The following is a 16,337-nucleotide window of genomic DNA, read 5'->3' as shown; positions in this document are numbered from 1 at the left end:
GCTTAGCTTGTCACAAAAACATCACATACTGATCTTCCGTGATCTCTGAACCACCCACACACTGGAAAATATTGAACACTGAACTGAGAGGCAGACTGAGAGAGGGAGGGAGGAGAAGAGTAGTAAATGGAAAAGGCTCTAGAAGAGGAAGCACAGTTCGCTTGATTTGCCGGACGTTTCAGGCCAGACATCGGAGAGCGAGCTTTAGTCCCTCCTAGGCCTGCGTAAGTACCGCGTTCCTGCCGTTTGTCTTATTGAGGACTGTTAGCCGGTTGCTGGTGAACACCTGTCGAGCTGGGTGGCGTGTCTGGCACACTGCTTCTGCGGCCTAGATAACCTGGAGTTGAATGAGCTTCATGACTGCGACGGAACTTCATTATCGGTACTGGATAAAACACTGAAACGGTCAGAAGTCATTAGAGAATGTCGTAATATTTTGAATTGGTGTTCGATTTGATTTATTATTATTTTGGGAATTTTTAATGTAAAGAATTTTTACTTTAAATGGATTTATTTGTTTGTCTGGTTGCCATTTATGCTGGAAACCGTCCGAGTTATTCTGCGAAACAGGTGACTTTTGCGTCTACGTTGCTCGATAAAAGGCTTTAAGCACTTTTCCAATGTAACACTAAGGTGTATTACTCAGTAATTGGTGGGGCGAACACTTTAGGCCCACCAGCAGACTGTGAGCTTTTTAAGGGGTTAATTAAGTGTTCCTATTAACTTATTAAAATAGGATAAAATACAATTTCTCATAACCATAGGCCCATTTTTTTTTTATTTTAGACAGGGTCCGTCAAAATCACCCGAACCACCCTGTCACGCAACGTAGACAGTGAAAAGTGTTTGTTTTAAATGGTTTTACACTGTTTGCGCAAAGATAAGGATGTTTCAAACTGATTGGTATGCGTGGTGGGTCAGGAACTCGAACATTTAAGGATGCAGCCATTTTAGAATTAAATTTACCACCCCGTCACATACCACCATATTACGTTTTAGCGTAAATATGGCTTGCATGTCTGAATTAAAATGATGAAATTAATAAGGACTCAATGCCTGAGGTGGGAATATATGTTTAGTATATATATATATATATATATATATTTTTTTTTTTTTTTTTTTTTTTTTTTTTTATCCATTTTTCCAACCCGTGCATCCAGTATTCTCCCACGTCCCCCATGCAATGCTCCCAACACTGAGAGGGTGACAGCCGACACGGCCAGTGCCTCTTTTTTTTCCGAACTGCCACCGATGCAACATCACCATGCTAGGAGGAAAGCACCGCGTACCTGGCTCTAAAGCACCGGCCAACAGACGCCAGTGCCGGCCAGCAGTGATGTGATGTGGGGGCGTCTACCCACCCTGGAGAGAGCATTGCCAGTTGTGCTCTCTCAGGCCCCGTCTGCCGATGGCTAGCAGCATGACCGGGCTTTAAAACTAGCAAAACTCTGGTCATAGTGACGGTGCCTCATTCTGCTGGACCGCTCAAGGCTCGTCTTTCATATTAGTAAAGAAAAGTGTATGGTTTGAAAATTACAACAAGGAAATGGCACCTGACCCCTGGTAGGTCCATATGTGTGTCCAGACTTCAGTGCCTCACTGTAGTGTAACTACAGAACTCGCTCTTTACTATTATAGAAGTTACGGATGAGAATAAAGCGCATTAAGATTAATAACTGGGATTGTAGAAGTATGTGTGTGTCTTTCGGATCTGTGTTTGGGTCTTGGGCCTGTTGTGTGGTCTGTTGCTGCAGCTCAAGAGCGTTTGCGATATTTAGGCCTTAGGACCATAATGCCTACCATAGCCATAATTACGGTCCAGATTAGCTCGTACCCAGATCATAACGGTATAATGGGCCCGTAGTTTAAGGGATCACAGAAGATCACAGAAGGCCTGTGTGTGGTCTGTTGCCGAAGCTCAGGAACATTCATGAAGCGGCAGCACCTGCGGCAGACGGTAGATGCTGAGATGAGAGGGGGAGGATGTGTGTGTCAGCTTCCTGTTGCGGCCGTGTCGCCTGCGGGGAGAGTGTGATCTCAGAGCTGAAGAGAGTCTTCCAGCAGTCACTGCCACCTTCAGAGAGCCAGCTATGCAGCCAGCAGAGCAACCCTCCGGCATACATACAGCATACACACAGCAACACTCCACACACACACACACACACTCAAAACATAAAAGCTACAACCACACCAACCTCTGCACACAACACATGGCTGTGACAGGCATCCTATATGCTGAAGCCGGCCCTAAAGAAAGGTGTTTTTCCACTATCAGAGCCTCTCGTTCATACACTTCGTAGATTCTTGTTACAGTGGAGGCTCTCAGGGAGAACTGGAGCTGCACTCTGCTGCTGCTTTTGTTGGTCAGCTGCTGGTTGTTGTTTTGTTTTTTATTTAGCCACAGGTCTCAGGTAGTCGGCTGAATGTTCTGAAGGTCCGTTTTAAAAGCTGTTTAAAGGCTGTGTTTGAGTGAAAGGAGCTCTACTGTGGATGAAAAAAACGGTCTAGCCGGGTCCCAATTCAAACATTTTGCGAATGTTATTGTAAGTTATTGTATGTAACAGTAAATGTTAATACTCGTACACGAGAGAGAGTACAGATGCCGACAAGTATGGTGGTTAGCTCTAGGTGGTAGCCTGTACATTCTGCCTACTGCTGTTATCCTGGATTGTGACGAGTATAGTGTGGGTGCTCCCCAGCCTGAAAAATGGGCACCTGCTGTCTCTTGTGTGGGCAAGTACTCTCTCAGGAGCTCTAGGGAGCTCTCATGTCTCCATCACATTATGCTCAATTATGAAATTATAGCAGAATAAAGGAAGTCCTGTGAAGTAAGTCCTGGTTCCTGAGACTTAACTGGTTCTTTGCTTTTAGCAGAATCATCTTTTGCAACATTTTTACAGCTGGTTGGTTGTTTGCTGTTCAGACTGACGCCGGGCAGGACGAGGAGTGGCCCACCTAATGAGCTGAAATCTCTGTCCACCATACATCTAAGCGTGCAAACACACCAGAGAGCACCGCCGAGCCATTTTCAGCATTTTTCGGCATTGCAGAATGTGGAAATTAACCTCTGAAAAGCTGTGTGTCATAATCGGCCCATCTGTAGGGCCAGTCATTTCTCCGTTCGTCGCCCACCCGTTCCAACTGATAAGAGAATCGTGCGACTTATGGCTTCAACGTTAATTTTAAAAAACCGTTTACGATATTTTCCCCTTTAGCGATATTCTAACTTTCCACCTGCTGCTAGCGTACAAATGTTTGCATTGTTTGGGTGTTTCGGGTCAAATTTTGGCTCTTTTTCCATTCCGTTTTTTTTTTTTTTTTTTTTTTCAATTTTATTTACATATTACAAAAAACTTGGTGGATGGACAACTTGCTTTTATAATATTTATATCTCTTAAAAACAAGAACCATCAAAAATGGTTCTTCAAAAGCAGTCATGTCGAGCTCTGAGTGTTCCAGTGGACAAAGGCTCTGCCACTATGTTCTGAGGGTCGCTAGTTCAAATCCTGGGTCACGCTGCTTGCCATCAGCAGCCGCAGTCAGGGAGAGCACAATCGGCCTTGATCTCAGGGGTGGGTTGATGGCACTTTCTCCTCCCTACATCACTCCTAGTGTGATGTTGGTCAGAACATGTTGGCGTCTGTTAGCTGTTGTATCGGAGCTGGGGGTGGGGGCATGCTGACTACCTAGCGATACTGCATCAGCGGCAGTAGGAAAAGAGGCGTTGCTAGTCTTCACCTTTCTAGTGTTGGGGGGAATTGGGGGCCAATGTGGCTTTGACAACCTGAGGGATTTTCTACCTGGTCTGTCTCTGCAAACACTGAAACACAGAGGTTCCTTAGTTCTAGGCACAATTATATTTGGTACTGAACATTGAATACTGAGATTTGTACAATTTGGAGATTCGTACAATTTAAAAAGGTGATATGCCCCAGTACAAACAGATTCAGCTCAACATCTAACCAGCAAGACCTTCCGAGGTTGAATTCAGAGCACTAGAGAAAGGAAGGCACTAACCTCTGCAGAGCTGTATCACAGAAGGAGTCCACATGGCCTGTGGCATCACTTCAAAGAACCCTATTCTGCACCTGTATGTCGAAAAGTGTTTAATATACAGGTATGTCTCTCTTTAGGCAGTGTATCCTGACCATCTGACCATCACTGCCCCCTCCCCATCCCCCCCACCATGATCGACGCCGCGGCTGACCTGCCCTTCTTCTATGGCAGCATCAGCCGCTCAGAGGCCGAGCACTACCTGAAGCTTGCCGGCATGAGCGACGGCCTGTTCCTGCTGCGCCAATGCCTGCGCAGCTTGGGCGGCTACGTGCTGTCGCTGGTGTGGAACCTGGAGTTCTTCCACTACCCCGTGGAGAAGCAGCTGAACGGGACGTACTGCATCTCGGGAGGGAAGCCGCACTGCGGGCCGGCGGAGCTCTGCGAGTACTACAGTAAGGACGCAGACGGCCTGGTGTGCATGCTGAGAAAGCCCTGCCTCCGCACCGCAGACATATCCATCAAATCCGGCGTCTTCGACGACCTGAGGGACAACATGCTGAGAGAATACGTCCGAAACACCTGGAATCTGGAGGTGAGGAAGGGTCAATGAATGTGGGGACCTCCATGACCTCATCAGTGAGCCTTGGGTGCCCATGACCTAACTGGTTTGCAGCATTTTTGGTAGGTACTGACCACGGTATCCTAGAAAACTCCACAGGACCTGCCTGATGTTTTGGAGATGTTCTGACCCAGTCATCTAGAACATCACCATTCACTGGCCAGTGGGTCCACTGGAACCACAGTGGATCACTAATCATACTTACATAGATCAGCCATAACATTAAAACCACTGACAGGTGAAGTCAATAAGGTCAGTACTGACCTACCAAAAGTGCTGTGAGGAAGGACAACTGGTGAACCGGCGCCCAAGGCTCATTGATGGATGTTGGGAGCGAAGGCCTCGCAGGTCCGATCTCACAGAAGAGCTACAGAAGCACAAATGGCTGAAATGTCTTGTGGGTTCCATGCTTCCCTAGGCTTTAATATTTTGGCTGATTTGTGGATTTTAATCCAGATCGTTTTGAATACAGTTTTTCTAGTGAATTTTCCAGCCAGTCATAAAAGACGCCCCTTATTTTGGCACATCGTTAGAAAAATTATGACTCAGAAAACTTAGACTTTATTAGCTTTGCCTGTCCCAGCAGACCATCATCTGACCAAACAGCGAAATCTCACGACCCTCATGTTTATAGAAACGCATATGTTTATATCAGTGTGTGTCTGTGTATGTCTGTGTGTGTGTGTCTGTGTCTGTGTGTGTGTGTGTGTGTGTTCTTTGCTGACCACAGGGAGAAGCCATGGAGCAGGCCATCATCAGCCAAGCCCCTCAGCTGGAGAAGCTGATTGCCACCACAGCCCATGAGAAGATGCCCTGGTACCACGGCAAAATCCTCCGGCAGGAGGGCGAGAGGCGGCTGTACTCTGGCTCTCAGCCAGACGGCAAGTTTCTGTAAGAGACAATCGAACTCGATCTTTACAAATCTGCAGTGAGGTCTGTGTGTGTGTGTGTGTGTGTGTGTGTGTGTATGTAGTGTGCGTAAGCTGGACGTGTGTCATTGCCTTGTATCTCCGTTTTGCCGTTTTCACGTTTCGACAGAATGAGAATCTGGCAGTTTTTCTTTATATTGTATCAGAATTTAATGATGATCCATGAACCAATAAAAACGCTCCTAAATTACCTGGAATCCAATGAAAATGTCCAGAACTGCTGCACTGAAACAAAAAACATACTTTGAATCGGCTTTAATAAAAAGTGGTTAAAATTTATAAATTTTACAAATACATTTTTAACAAACGCTTATAAAATGTACAAATGTACAAACATTAACAAAATCGCCAAATTAGCAAAAATGTGCCAAATTTACAATTTAAAAAATTGTACAAATTTAAAATTTTACTAAATGTACAGAATCAACAAATTCACAAAAATGTGAAAAAACATTTTCAAAATTTACAAATCTACAAAAATATGCATAATTTACAAATTTACAAACATTTATAAAAAAATACAGAAATGTATAAAATTATAAAATGTACAAAGATGTACAAAATTTACAGATTTACAAAAATGTACATAATTTATTACATTTAAAAATATATATAAAATTTACAAAAATGTATAAAATTTACACATTTACAAAAATTGTTGTTAAAAGTTAAAAAGCAACTGTGCTGATGTCACACATTTGATTTATTTTTACTTCTTGACATATTGAAATCATGTGAAACCTTCTTACAAGGCTTTGCATCATCAGTAAACATCAATAATGTATGAAAGTGCTTACATGCAGGGTTTTTCTTTACTTTATCAATATAGTTTATATCACATGATTTCCATTATGACCTGTGTTCCTGACTGGGTTTTTTTTATCATAATAACCTCAAAAATCATAATAACCTAAAAATCATAACAACCTAAAAATAGTTGCTGAAAAAGTAATGAATTTTTTGTGAGCTTTATTAATGTAGCTCTGATGCTTTAACTTAAAATTAACCTAAATATTAATAAACGCTGAGGTTTTCTGTCTATATTAAATTCTGCAGTTTATAATTTGCCATAACTTTTGTTGCAACATTGCTGAAAGTAAAGGCACTCTGAACTTAGTAGTTCCACACCTATAAAATACAGCTGCTTTCCTCTGAAGTTTATTAGTTTTGGTCAGTATTGTGATCTTGTCACATATTTAATATATTTGCAGCCGCTAAACTCATTTAACTCACACAGTTCAAAGTGCTGTTTTGCTCAATGAGCTCACGCTGTTAAAGGTCACCTCAGCTTCATGAACGACGATCCGATCGAAACCCTTAAACGCCGTACTGCGCTTGAGAACAGATCCTTGTTTAAACAGCGCTGTGCAAAATGTATCAGTAAATCACTGATATCAGAATAAACACTAATAATAATAATAAAAATAATAACACTCCTACAGAAGGTGGTGGCAGTTCTCCATCACTGTGTTCATCATTAGAACATCTCCAAAGTTCTCCTCTCTCATGGAGTCTAGTATTATTTAGAGTTCTCCTCAGATCAACACCTGGTTTGGTGGTAAATCAGGGCTTAATGATGGTAAATCAGGTGAGCTGCTGCTGCTGCTACTGCTGCTGATGGAGTTGAACACATCCTCCACGCTGTGCTGGCTGGACTGGACTGGGGGGCGTCCAGGAGAACCCTGAAGGAACCGAGCTCTGTTCTTCAGACTAGCTCAGAGACAAGATCTCACTACTTTCTTTCTTCAGAATGAGAAGCTCTTGTTTCTCCTTTTTACTGGATTCATCTTCACCTGCTTCATCTGTTTTGATGAGACCTGGAGCTTCTACAGTACTAATAAAACTCTCACTGCTAGGGGCCTAAAACTTTTGCACAGTGCTGTGTATTTTGAGAAAAAGCAAGCAGGGTAGAAAAGGGAGTCTTATCTTTTCGAATGCGGTTAAGAAGATGAGCAAAACATCACTGAGCGAAGATCAAGATAGAAAAGCAGTCTTTAGTTCATCCAAATGATGAAGAAACAGACCTACAGTAACAGTGATGCTACCCTCTGAAAAAGGAAGGTGCCTCAAAGGGTTCTGAGAGCGACGCCATAGAAGAACCACGACTGAGAGTGAAGAACCTGTAAATGGCTTAAGAAACATGAAGTGCATGAAGTGAAGGTCCTGGAACATGGTTCTTCTACAGCAGCGCTCAGAGCACCCTCTATAGCTTCGCTTCTTTTGGACGTACTGTTGAAATTCCGTTCTGCGGCCCACGTCTCCTATGTACCGTAAAACTGCTACGCAGAACCATCACAAGCAGCTCTAACGACAGTAGGCTGGTATACGAACACTCCAGACGGACCCCCGGCTGTTCTCTCTTACTCTGTCTTACTACACACAAACACACACACTCTTACCGGGTGGCAGTGAAACTAAAGGCTTACTTTTTCTGTAAAACTGAACTTTTAACACATTTTTCTTTGGTTCATAAACTTTCAAAAGTGATGTTATAAAGATTGCAGTAATGAAGATAATGGTTCGTCCAGCTATTTATGATTGAGTTCTGTTTTCAACACATAAATAATATTTGATGAGTGTATTACTAGTACAAGACGCCACTGTAACCAATAAAGAGAGGCCTACTGTTTCTAATACTAATAGAACTGTAGATTTTCTAGACAGTTTTTGGTCAAATTTCAAAATCAATTTTACTGACATGGATAAATAATATATGAATAAATGGAAAAACAGTGATTTACCATGAAAATATTTCAAAAATACCAATATACATTTTTTCAATATACCAACTCTAGTGGATAGACATTAACTGTAACCAATAAAGAGAGACCTACTGTTTAAAATACTAATAGGATTGTAGATTTTTTTTAAAGGCAGTTTATTAGTCAAATTTCAAAATCAATTTTACTGACATGGATAAATAATATATGAATAAATGAAGAAAAACAGTGATTTACTGTGAAAATCTTTCAAAAATATCAATATACATTTCTACAGGAATCATTTATGGTGTATGACTGTTTTTGAATGTATTTATTAATGTTTTTATTTTTATTATCTATTTTTTTAATAACTAGAATCCTATCAGAAACACTAGTTCTATCTTTACTGTACTGTACTGTGGCTTATTGTACTAGCAATACACACACTTTACAGTAATATATCAATAAATTAAAATACTGTGATATACTGTGAAGCTGTCAAAAACTTTTTAAAGGAATGCAGTAATGAAGATAATGGTTCATCCAGCTATTTATGATTGAGTTCTGGTTTCAACACTAAATAATATTTGATGTGTGTATGACTAGTACAAGATGCCACTGTAGCCAATAAAGAGAGACCTACTGTTTAAAATACTAATAGGATTGTAGATTTTTTTAAAGGCAGTTTATTAGTCAAATTTCAAAATCAATTTTACTGACATGGATAAATAATATATAAATAAATGGAAAAAACAGTGATTTACCATGAAAATATTTCAAAAATACCAATATACACTTTTTCAATATACCAACTCTAGTGGATAGACATTTCTACAGGAATCATTTACAGTGTTTGACTGTTTTTGAATGTATTTATTAATGAAATAAATATAAATAAATAGATTTTTTTAATAACTAGAATCCTATTAAAAACAGTAACAGAAACAGAAAGGTTACCACGGCTTATTGAATTAGTAATACACACACTTTACAGTAATATATGAATAAATTAAAATACTGTAATATACTGTGAAAATTGAGATTGCATTGAACAGGAATGCAGTTATGAAGATAATGGTTCATCCAGCTATTCTGTTTTCAACACTAAATAATATTTGATGTGTATATGACTAGTACAAGACGCCATTGTAACCAATAAAGAGAGGCTTCCTGTTTCTAATACTAACACATTTTTGGTCAGATCACCAAACTCAGGACTCTATAATAATACTACTACAGCAAATAGAGACAACTGCTCTAGTTACTACAGGACTCTATACAAGGTCAGTTCTACAGTAGCAGCAGAACTAAGCAGGGTCCAGTTTCCCAAAAGCATCTAAATACAAAGACAATCCTCAAATGGTCGAGTGAGCATCACACCGAACTCTCTCTCTCTACCAGTTAAGATGATCCTACCACTACGATGCTTTTGGGAAACTGGACCCTGCTTAGTTCTGCTGCTACTGTAGAACTGACCTTGTATAGAGTCCTGTAGTAACTAGAGCATTTGTCTCTATTTGCTGTAGTAGTATTATTATAGAGTCCTGTAGAAATGTGAGTTGGACGGGACGACCAAAAATATATGTATCATGGTATTTTTTAAGATTCTGATGGTTTCACAGTATATCACAGTATTTGAATTTATTCATATATTACTGTAAAGTGTGTGTATTACTAATACAATAAGCTACTGTAACCATTAAAACAGGCCTACTGTTTCTAATTGGGTTCTAGCTATTAAAAACTTAATTTATTAATATTTATTTAATTAATAAATTCATTAAGAAACAGTAATACACCATAAAACCATCAGAATCTTAACAAACACCATGATGCACATTTCTAATTCTACAGTAGCAGCAGAACTAAGCAGGGTCCAGTTTCCCAAAAGCATCTTAATACAAAGACGATCCTCAAATGGTCGAGTGAGCATCACACCGAACTCTCTCTCTCTACCAGTTAAGACGATCCTACCACTACGATGCTTTTGGGAAACTGGACACCAGTTTTCCAAAAGCATCATAGTGGTAGAATAGTCTTAACTGGTAGAGAGAGAGAGTTCGGTGTGATGCTCACTCGACCATTTGAGGATCTGCTACTGTATAACTGACCTTGTATAGAGTCCTGTAGTAACTATAAAAAGGCCCAGTTTCCCAAAAGCATCGTAGTGGTAGAGACTGGTAGAGAGAGTGTTCGGTGTGATGCTCACTCGACCAGCTTTTGGGAAACCCAGCCCAATACTGTAGGTCAGTAGTAATAGCACAGTGTTGCTATGGGTGTTTATGTAAGGCAGTAAGATGATGATGAGCGGATGGTGTTTGATGATGTGTGATGATGTGTGATGATGCATTTGGGTGTCTGTCTCTCACAGGGAAGGGGGTGCGCTTCGAGTGTTTCCTCAAACGTGCTCTACCGCACTATTTATAGATGATTTCTTTGAAACTGAAGCATTTGGGGGTCGTAATAATGTTGAAACAGGATGTTTTCCTCTCTTCAGGGTGAGAGAACGCGACGAATCGGGCACCTTCGCTCTTTCAGTGATGTACGGAAAAACGGCGTACCATTACCAGATCCTGCACGATAAATCTGGCAAATACTCCATGCCTGAGGGGACCAAATTTGACACTGTGTGGCAGGTACACTTTCTAAAGCACAGCACACAGGTCAGCTCTGACTCAGCGTCTCGTGTGATGCTGAATTCACCACTATTCAGTCTGATTTGATTCTTTCTGATTGATTTCCTCAGTAGTTCGACTCAGACATTAAAACAATGCACCAGGCAGAATCCTTTTACAGTATTTGTGTGATTCAGGTTGGTAAGAAAGGTAGTTTTTTTGTAGCTCTAAAGCAAGTTTATTTATTTATTTATTTTTTTTTTTTTATCCATAAAATCAGCACATAATTCAAAGTGAATTCAATATTTCAATTATGAAAACTTCAAAACTTCAAATTCAACTGAATCACCACCATCAGATGCATTTTTACGCCCCTGATTTGTCTCGTCACATCCTAAAAACACTGATTATTTATGTATTAACTGGTTGAGCTTGTTTGAAAATGAGCTGCATGATAATATTTGATAGTGTGTAATAAAGCTCTGGGTCCACTGATAGGTCCTGGGCTTGTTATGGTGCAGGTGAGACGCACCAGGTGAGATTTCACTGTAGTGACCTGTAGTGCTCTAAAGGTATCCTTATCAACAAGGTCTAATCAATATTCAGTTTCCACACTCACTGTCCATTATATCAGCTCTGCTGACCATATAGAAAAACTGCATACTCTGCAGACTCTGTTATTAGCCTCCTTTCACCCTGTTTGTTCTTCAATGGTCAGGACCCCACAGGACTGACCACCACAGAGCAGGTAGGTAGGATTTGGGTGGTGGGTCAGTCATTCTCAGCACTGCAGTGACACTGACTGACTGACCTGGTGGTGGGGAGTGTGTCTGTAGTGTGTATTGTGAGTGGATCAGACGCAGCAGTGCTGTTGGAGTGTTTAAACACTGTCTGTCTGTCCACTCACTGTCCACTCTCTATTAGACACTCCTACTGAGCCGGTCCAGCTTGTAGAGGTAAAGTTGGTCATCCTCCAGTCCTTTATCAGTGCCCACAGGACACTACTGCCCACAGGACACTGCTGCCCACAGGACACTGCTGCCCACAGGACGCTGCCTACAGGACGCTGCTATCGGCTGGATATTTCTCACCACCAGCATGTCAGTCAGTCAGTGTCACTGCAGTGCTGAGAATGACTGACCCACCATCCAAATCCTACCTACCTGCTCTGTGATGGTCAGTCCTGTGGGGTCCTGACTGTTGAAGAACAGAGGCTAATAACAGAGCATGCAGAGAAGCAGATGGATACAGTCTGGACTTATAGAGCTACACAGTGCTGCTGTATGGTCGGCGGAGCTGATTTAATGGCCAGCCTTGCTGTGTTGGGGGGTTAATGTAAGGGTTAAGTATCAGGACAGTTCTATAGCAAATGTTGCTTGACTCCTTCCTGACCGTTGCCCTGTTTCTTTCCCAGCTGGTCGAGTATTTGAAGATGAAGCCTGACGGTTTAGTCACATTACTGCGAGAGGCCTGTGTGAACCAGATCAACGCATGCCGTATGTACACACTCCACTTCACAGCATCATTCACTTTAAAACTTTGCCCCACCTTCCACCATACAGTCACCATACAGTTAAGGACTGCAGCCCTTTGTTGGTAGGACTTCAAATCTAGACCTTGAATCCAATGTCCAGTCTTGAATGTTCCTGTTGACTAGGGCCCAGTAACAACACATGTACATATATACCCCCTCAGAGCCTATGCCCACCTGGGGCCCAGCTAGCCTGTAGATGCTCCTCTATGCTGTAAGCTCTTACCATACAGTTAGAGACTGCAGCCTCTGTTGGTAGGTCTTCAAATCTGGACCCTGAATTCAGTGTCCAGTCTTAAATGTTCCTGGAAACTATGGCCCAGTAACAACACATGTACATATATACCCCCTCAGAGCCTATGCCCACCTGGGGCCCACCTAGCCTGTAGATGCTCCTCTATGCTGGAAGATCTCACCATACAGTCACCATACAGTTAGAGACTGCAGCCCTTTGTTGGTAGGTCTTCAAATCTGAACCTTGAATCCAATGTCCAGTCTTAAATGTTCCTGGAAACTGGACACTGGATTCAAGGTCCCTTTTAAAGAGACCTCTGCTCTAGCCCTTAATCAATTATCAGTTTCTGACCTCAGAGCTCATATCCTGAGGTTCCCACGGTCAGAAGCTGACCTCTGATGATGGGCTTGAGGATGGCAAATACGAACTGTGACACTGACAGTCTCTAACTGTGTGGTTAGAGCTACCAGCATAGTGGAGATATAAGCAATAGGTTTCTACAGTGAGCGTAGATTGTATCAGCTCGACGCCCATAACCTTTCATAGTATGTGAATTAATACGTCTCGAACCCTTTGCATAGACTGTCACAGCAGGATGTTTGTGTACTTGAATAACACAGTGTCAGTTGAAGCGGTGCAAAGCTCATTAAGCCAGCATGCATAGACTTAAAGCTTGCACATTCGTAACACAGCAGTGTGTACAGCAGCCATACAGTGTGGTTGCACCCACCCTTGCACTTTCGTAACACACTTTTTCCATTCCACAAAATAAAAACACACTTTTGCAGAAGCTCAACACAAATAATCTGGGTCTCTATATGCTTTATTTAATCGGCCAATGACGATGATGATGATGGTTGACCATGGTTTCCAGGTCATCTTTCTTCTACTGCAGTGGTGCCCATATGGAAATGATGTATGGCCATATATACGGTCATTTATAAAATGAAGCATCAGCTGCAGAGGATCAGAACATGGTTGGAGAAGATTATTCTGGAGGAGTCTGAGGTCTTATTTAAACCTCAGACGTTTAGTCTGGTCTGATCTTGATGGTTCTTGAAGTGAAGAAGGGGTGAAGAAGGTCAGATCATGGCCAGATCCAGAGAGCTCTCCCAAAGAGGCCTTCAGAAAGAAGCTTGGATAGGGTCTTAAAAAGATCTCAGAAGAGTTTGGTTAGAAATCTGCCCACCACATCATTTACAGTGAAACAGCTGACCAAAGGTGTTAAAAGCATCGACACTCATTCCTCAGGTAGAAGTGAGTGGAGATACTAGGGTTTAAAAGACTTCTATAGAAGCTGAAGTATCAACTGAAGCTTTTTACTCCAGTAAAAGTGTAAAAGTACTGGTTTCAGAACGACTTTAAGTAGAAAAGTAAAAGTAATGGAAGGAAAACAAAGGCTGAAAGCTTAGGCCGCGCCACAGGGGTCTATAGTGCACTACCCCCCGCCTCCCCAAAACCCATTTCTCTAAAAGTCATAATGAGGAGAATGATCTATTAAAATGTTGATGTTAAAAATGTTGGGCTGCACTAGGCTCCTGTTTCAGCTGCAGATCTGCCCATTGAAAATGAAGCATTTCAGTAATATCAGCTCTATTAAAGGAGCGTCTCTGTGCTCTACTGAGCATCAACATGAGCTTCATGGAGGAAAATATGAGGAGTCGTTGTCTAGAAGTTTTGTAAAGCTGCAGAAAGTCAGACTTCAGAGGCGTGTGATCAATAAGCTTTATTGGAGTGTAAATGTGGGGCTTAGTCGGGACGTTTCACTGCAGCTCTCTTGAGTCTCTGCCTCGGACACAGTCTTCATACTAGACTACAGACGTCTGCTGTGAGCTCGCTGGAAAGGAACGGGACGTGTGCAGGTGTGATGGATCTCTTATAAACCAATAGGGAGTCAGAATGGTGTCTGTTTATACTTCTCATCCAATCAGGATCAGACTCACACTTTCCGGATGGAGAGATTTATCTGGAGAGAGTTTTTTATTGATGTCGAGCCAGAATGAAAACAAAGGGAAATGAAATAGGAGGAACGAGGCTGATTTTAAAATGTAAGGAGGAGAAAGGTCAGATAATTGGGTGAAAATGTAAGAAGTAGAAGTAAAAAGAAAAATATATAAATATATAATATTTATAACACGGCCAGTTTAGGACGTCCTTGCAAGTTCAGTCCAAGAGCAGAGACCACATTATGAGTATTATGAGACCCCAACAGTCCTACAATGTCATCAGGGAAGCAGGTGGCTCTCGCTGCCACAGCTTCATCACCCTCAGAAAGAGATCAGATTAGATTTTAATAGGAGGTGAGCCAGGAGGAAACGCTAGACTAGAACATCAGGGCAAGTCCTAATGTTTAGGGAAAGGTTGGGAAGACGTGTAACAGCAGCACATAATCCGGATAGAAAAACACTATAGGTTACAGTTACAGTGAAAAAAGTAGCAAAGCAGACCAGCGAAGACCAGTAAGCTGTTAGTTTCAGTATTTCAGGATAAACAGACCAAAATATCCATCCAAAATACTTGAATTTTGAAGGAATTTTAAATATTTAAGATTTCTGCCTGAAGTTTCCTGGTGAAGTTTCCCTTTTGGGAAGAAGGCTGTGATCCAGCTGTGATGGTATAAATGGTTTAGTAGAGAGGGGATTTCCTTCATAAAGACACAAGATTGTTTGATGTGGAGATGAGAGGGTTTGGTATTTGGTGTGGACACACAGGATGTGTCACATGAGGTTCCCTGTGATTTAATACAGTATTTTAATACATTATGATTCAATATGTGCCTTTTTAAAAAGACAGGCAGTCTGAAAGATAACTAAACTGAATATAATGAGAGGTACAGGATTTTTAACAGAACCCTTCCAACCCTGGTATCGCACCCACAACCCTGAGCTCTAACCGCTGAGCTTCCACTGCCCTTATATATATATATATATATATATATATATATATATATATATATATAAACCAAAATATCGAACCCACAACCCTGTCATCAGCCGCCCTGAGCTCTGACCGCTGAGCCACCACTGCCCACTACCCACTGCCCACTACATATATAAGGGCAGTGGTGCCGAGCCTGGGTATCGAACCCACAACCCTGTCATCAATAACTTGGAGCCACCACTGCCCTTATATATGTATGGCTCTGCCCTTATATATGTATGGCTCATATATGGGGATTATAAGGGCAGTGGTGGCTCCGGGCTATTGATGACAGGGTTGTGGGTTCGATACCCAGGCTCAGCAAGCTGCCACTGTTGGGCCCTTGAGCAAGTTGGGCCCTTCACCCTCTCTTATCCTTGGGTATGTGTGTGTGCTCATCGCCCTTAGGTCACTAGTGTGTGTGTGTGTGTGTGTGTGTGTGTGTGTGTCTTCACTATCACAGATGGGTAAAATGCGGAGGACACATTTGGCTGTACATAGCACAGTGACAAATACAAGCTCCTTCACCTTTTAAATAGATTACAAGCTTCTAACCTCTTAATTCATAGAGAATACATTATGTATAAATGTCTCATTCAAAAATCCAAAGTAAAGGAGAATAGGGCCTAACACACTTCAGTTCCTGTGTTAGGAACTGTTAGGAACTGTGTTAGGAACTGTCCTGTTGTCATTACAACAATACTTTCTGTATACAGTCTACTACATACATACATCCTATCCAGATGCTCTCTCACCCTCCTTTCTCTGTACTGCACTTTATTTATCTGATA

At 41.7% G+C, this 16,337-nt stretch overlaps 2 protein-coding genes across 4 annotated transcripts in view; both read left to right on the top strand.

Moving 5' to 3' along the window:
• Nucleotides 1-16,337, top strand: part of mknk2b (MAPK interacting serine/threonine kinase 2b) — a 318,007-nt gene that overhangs the window by 239,665 nt on the left and 62,005 nt on the right. The window lies entirely within an intron of this gene.
• zap70 (zeta chain of T cell receptor associated protein kinase 70) overlaps nucleotides 1-16,337 on the top strand; it is a 31,580-nt gene that overhangs the window by 9,955 nt on the left and 5,288 nt on the right. The window contains exons 1-5 of one of the 3 annotated variants that reach the window (XM_072680784.1): nucleotides 137-224; nucleotides 4,134-4,588; nucleotides 5,346-5,506; nucleotides 10,744-10,882; nucleotides 12,276-12,357. In XM_072680784.1, the coding sequence (XP_072536885.1) occupies nucleotides 4,187-4,588; nucleotides 5,346-5,506; nucleotides 10,744-10,882; nucleotides 12,276-12,357 (784 nt within the window). In that variant the 5' untranslated portion in view covers nucleotides 137-224; nucleotides 4,134-4,186. Of the gene's footprint in view, nucleotides 1-136; nucleotides 225-342; nucleotides 406-4,133; nucleotides 4,589-5,345; nucleotides 5,507-10,743; nucleotides 10,883-12,275; nucleotides 12,358-16,337 lie in introns of those variants that run through there. The other 2 variants (XM_072680785.1, XM_072680783.1) reach the window with 2 other exon arrangements.

Source organism: Salminus brasiliensis, chromosome 6, assembly GCF_030463535.1.
Source record: "Salminus brasiliensis chromosome 6, fSalBra1.hap2, whole genome shotgun sequence".
NCBI classification, from domain to species: Eukaryota; Metazoa; Chordata; class Actinopteri; order Characiformes; family Bryconidae; genus Salminus; species Salminus brasiliensis.
This window is presented reverse-complemented; position numbering and strand designations above follow the sequence as displayed.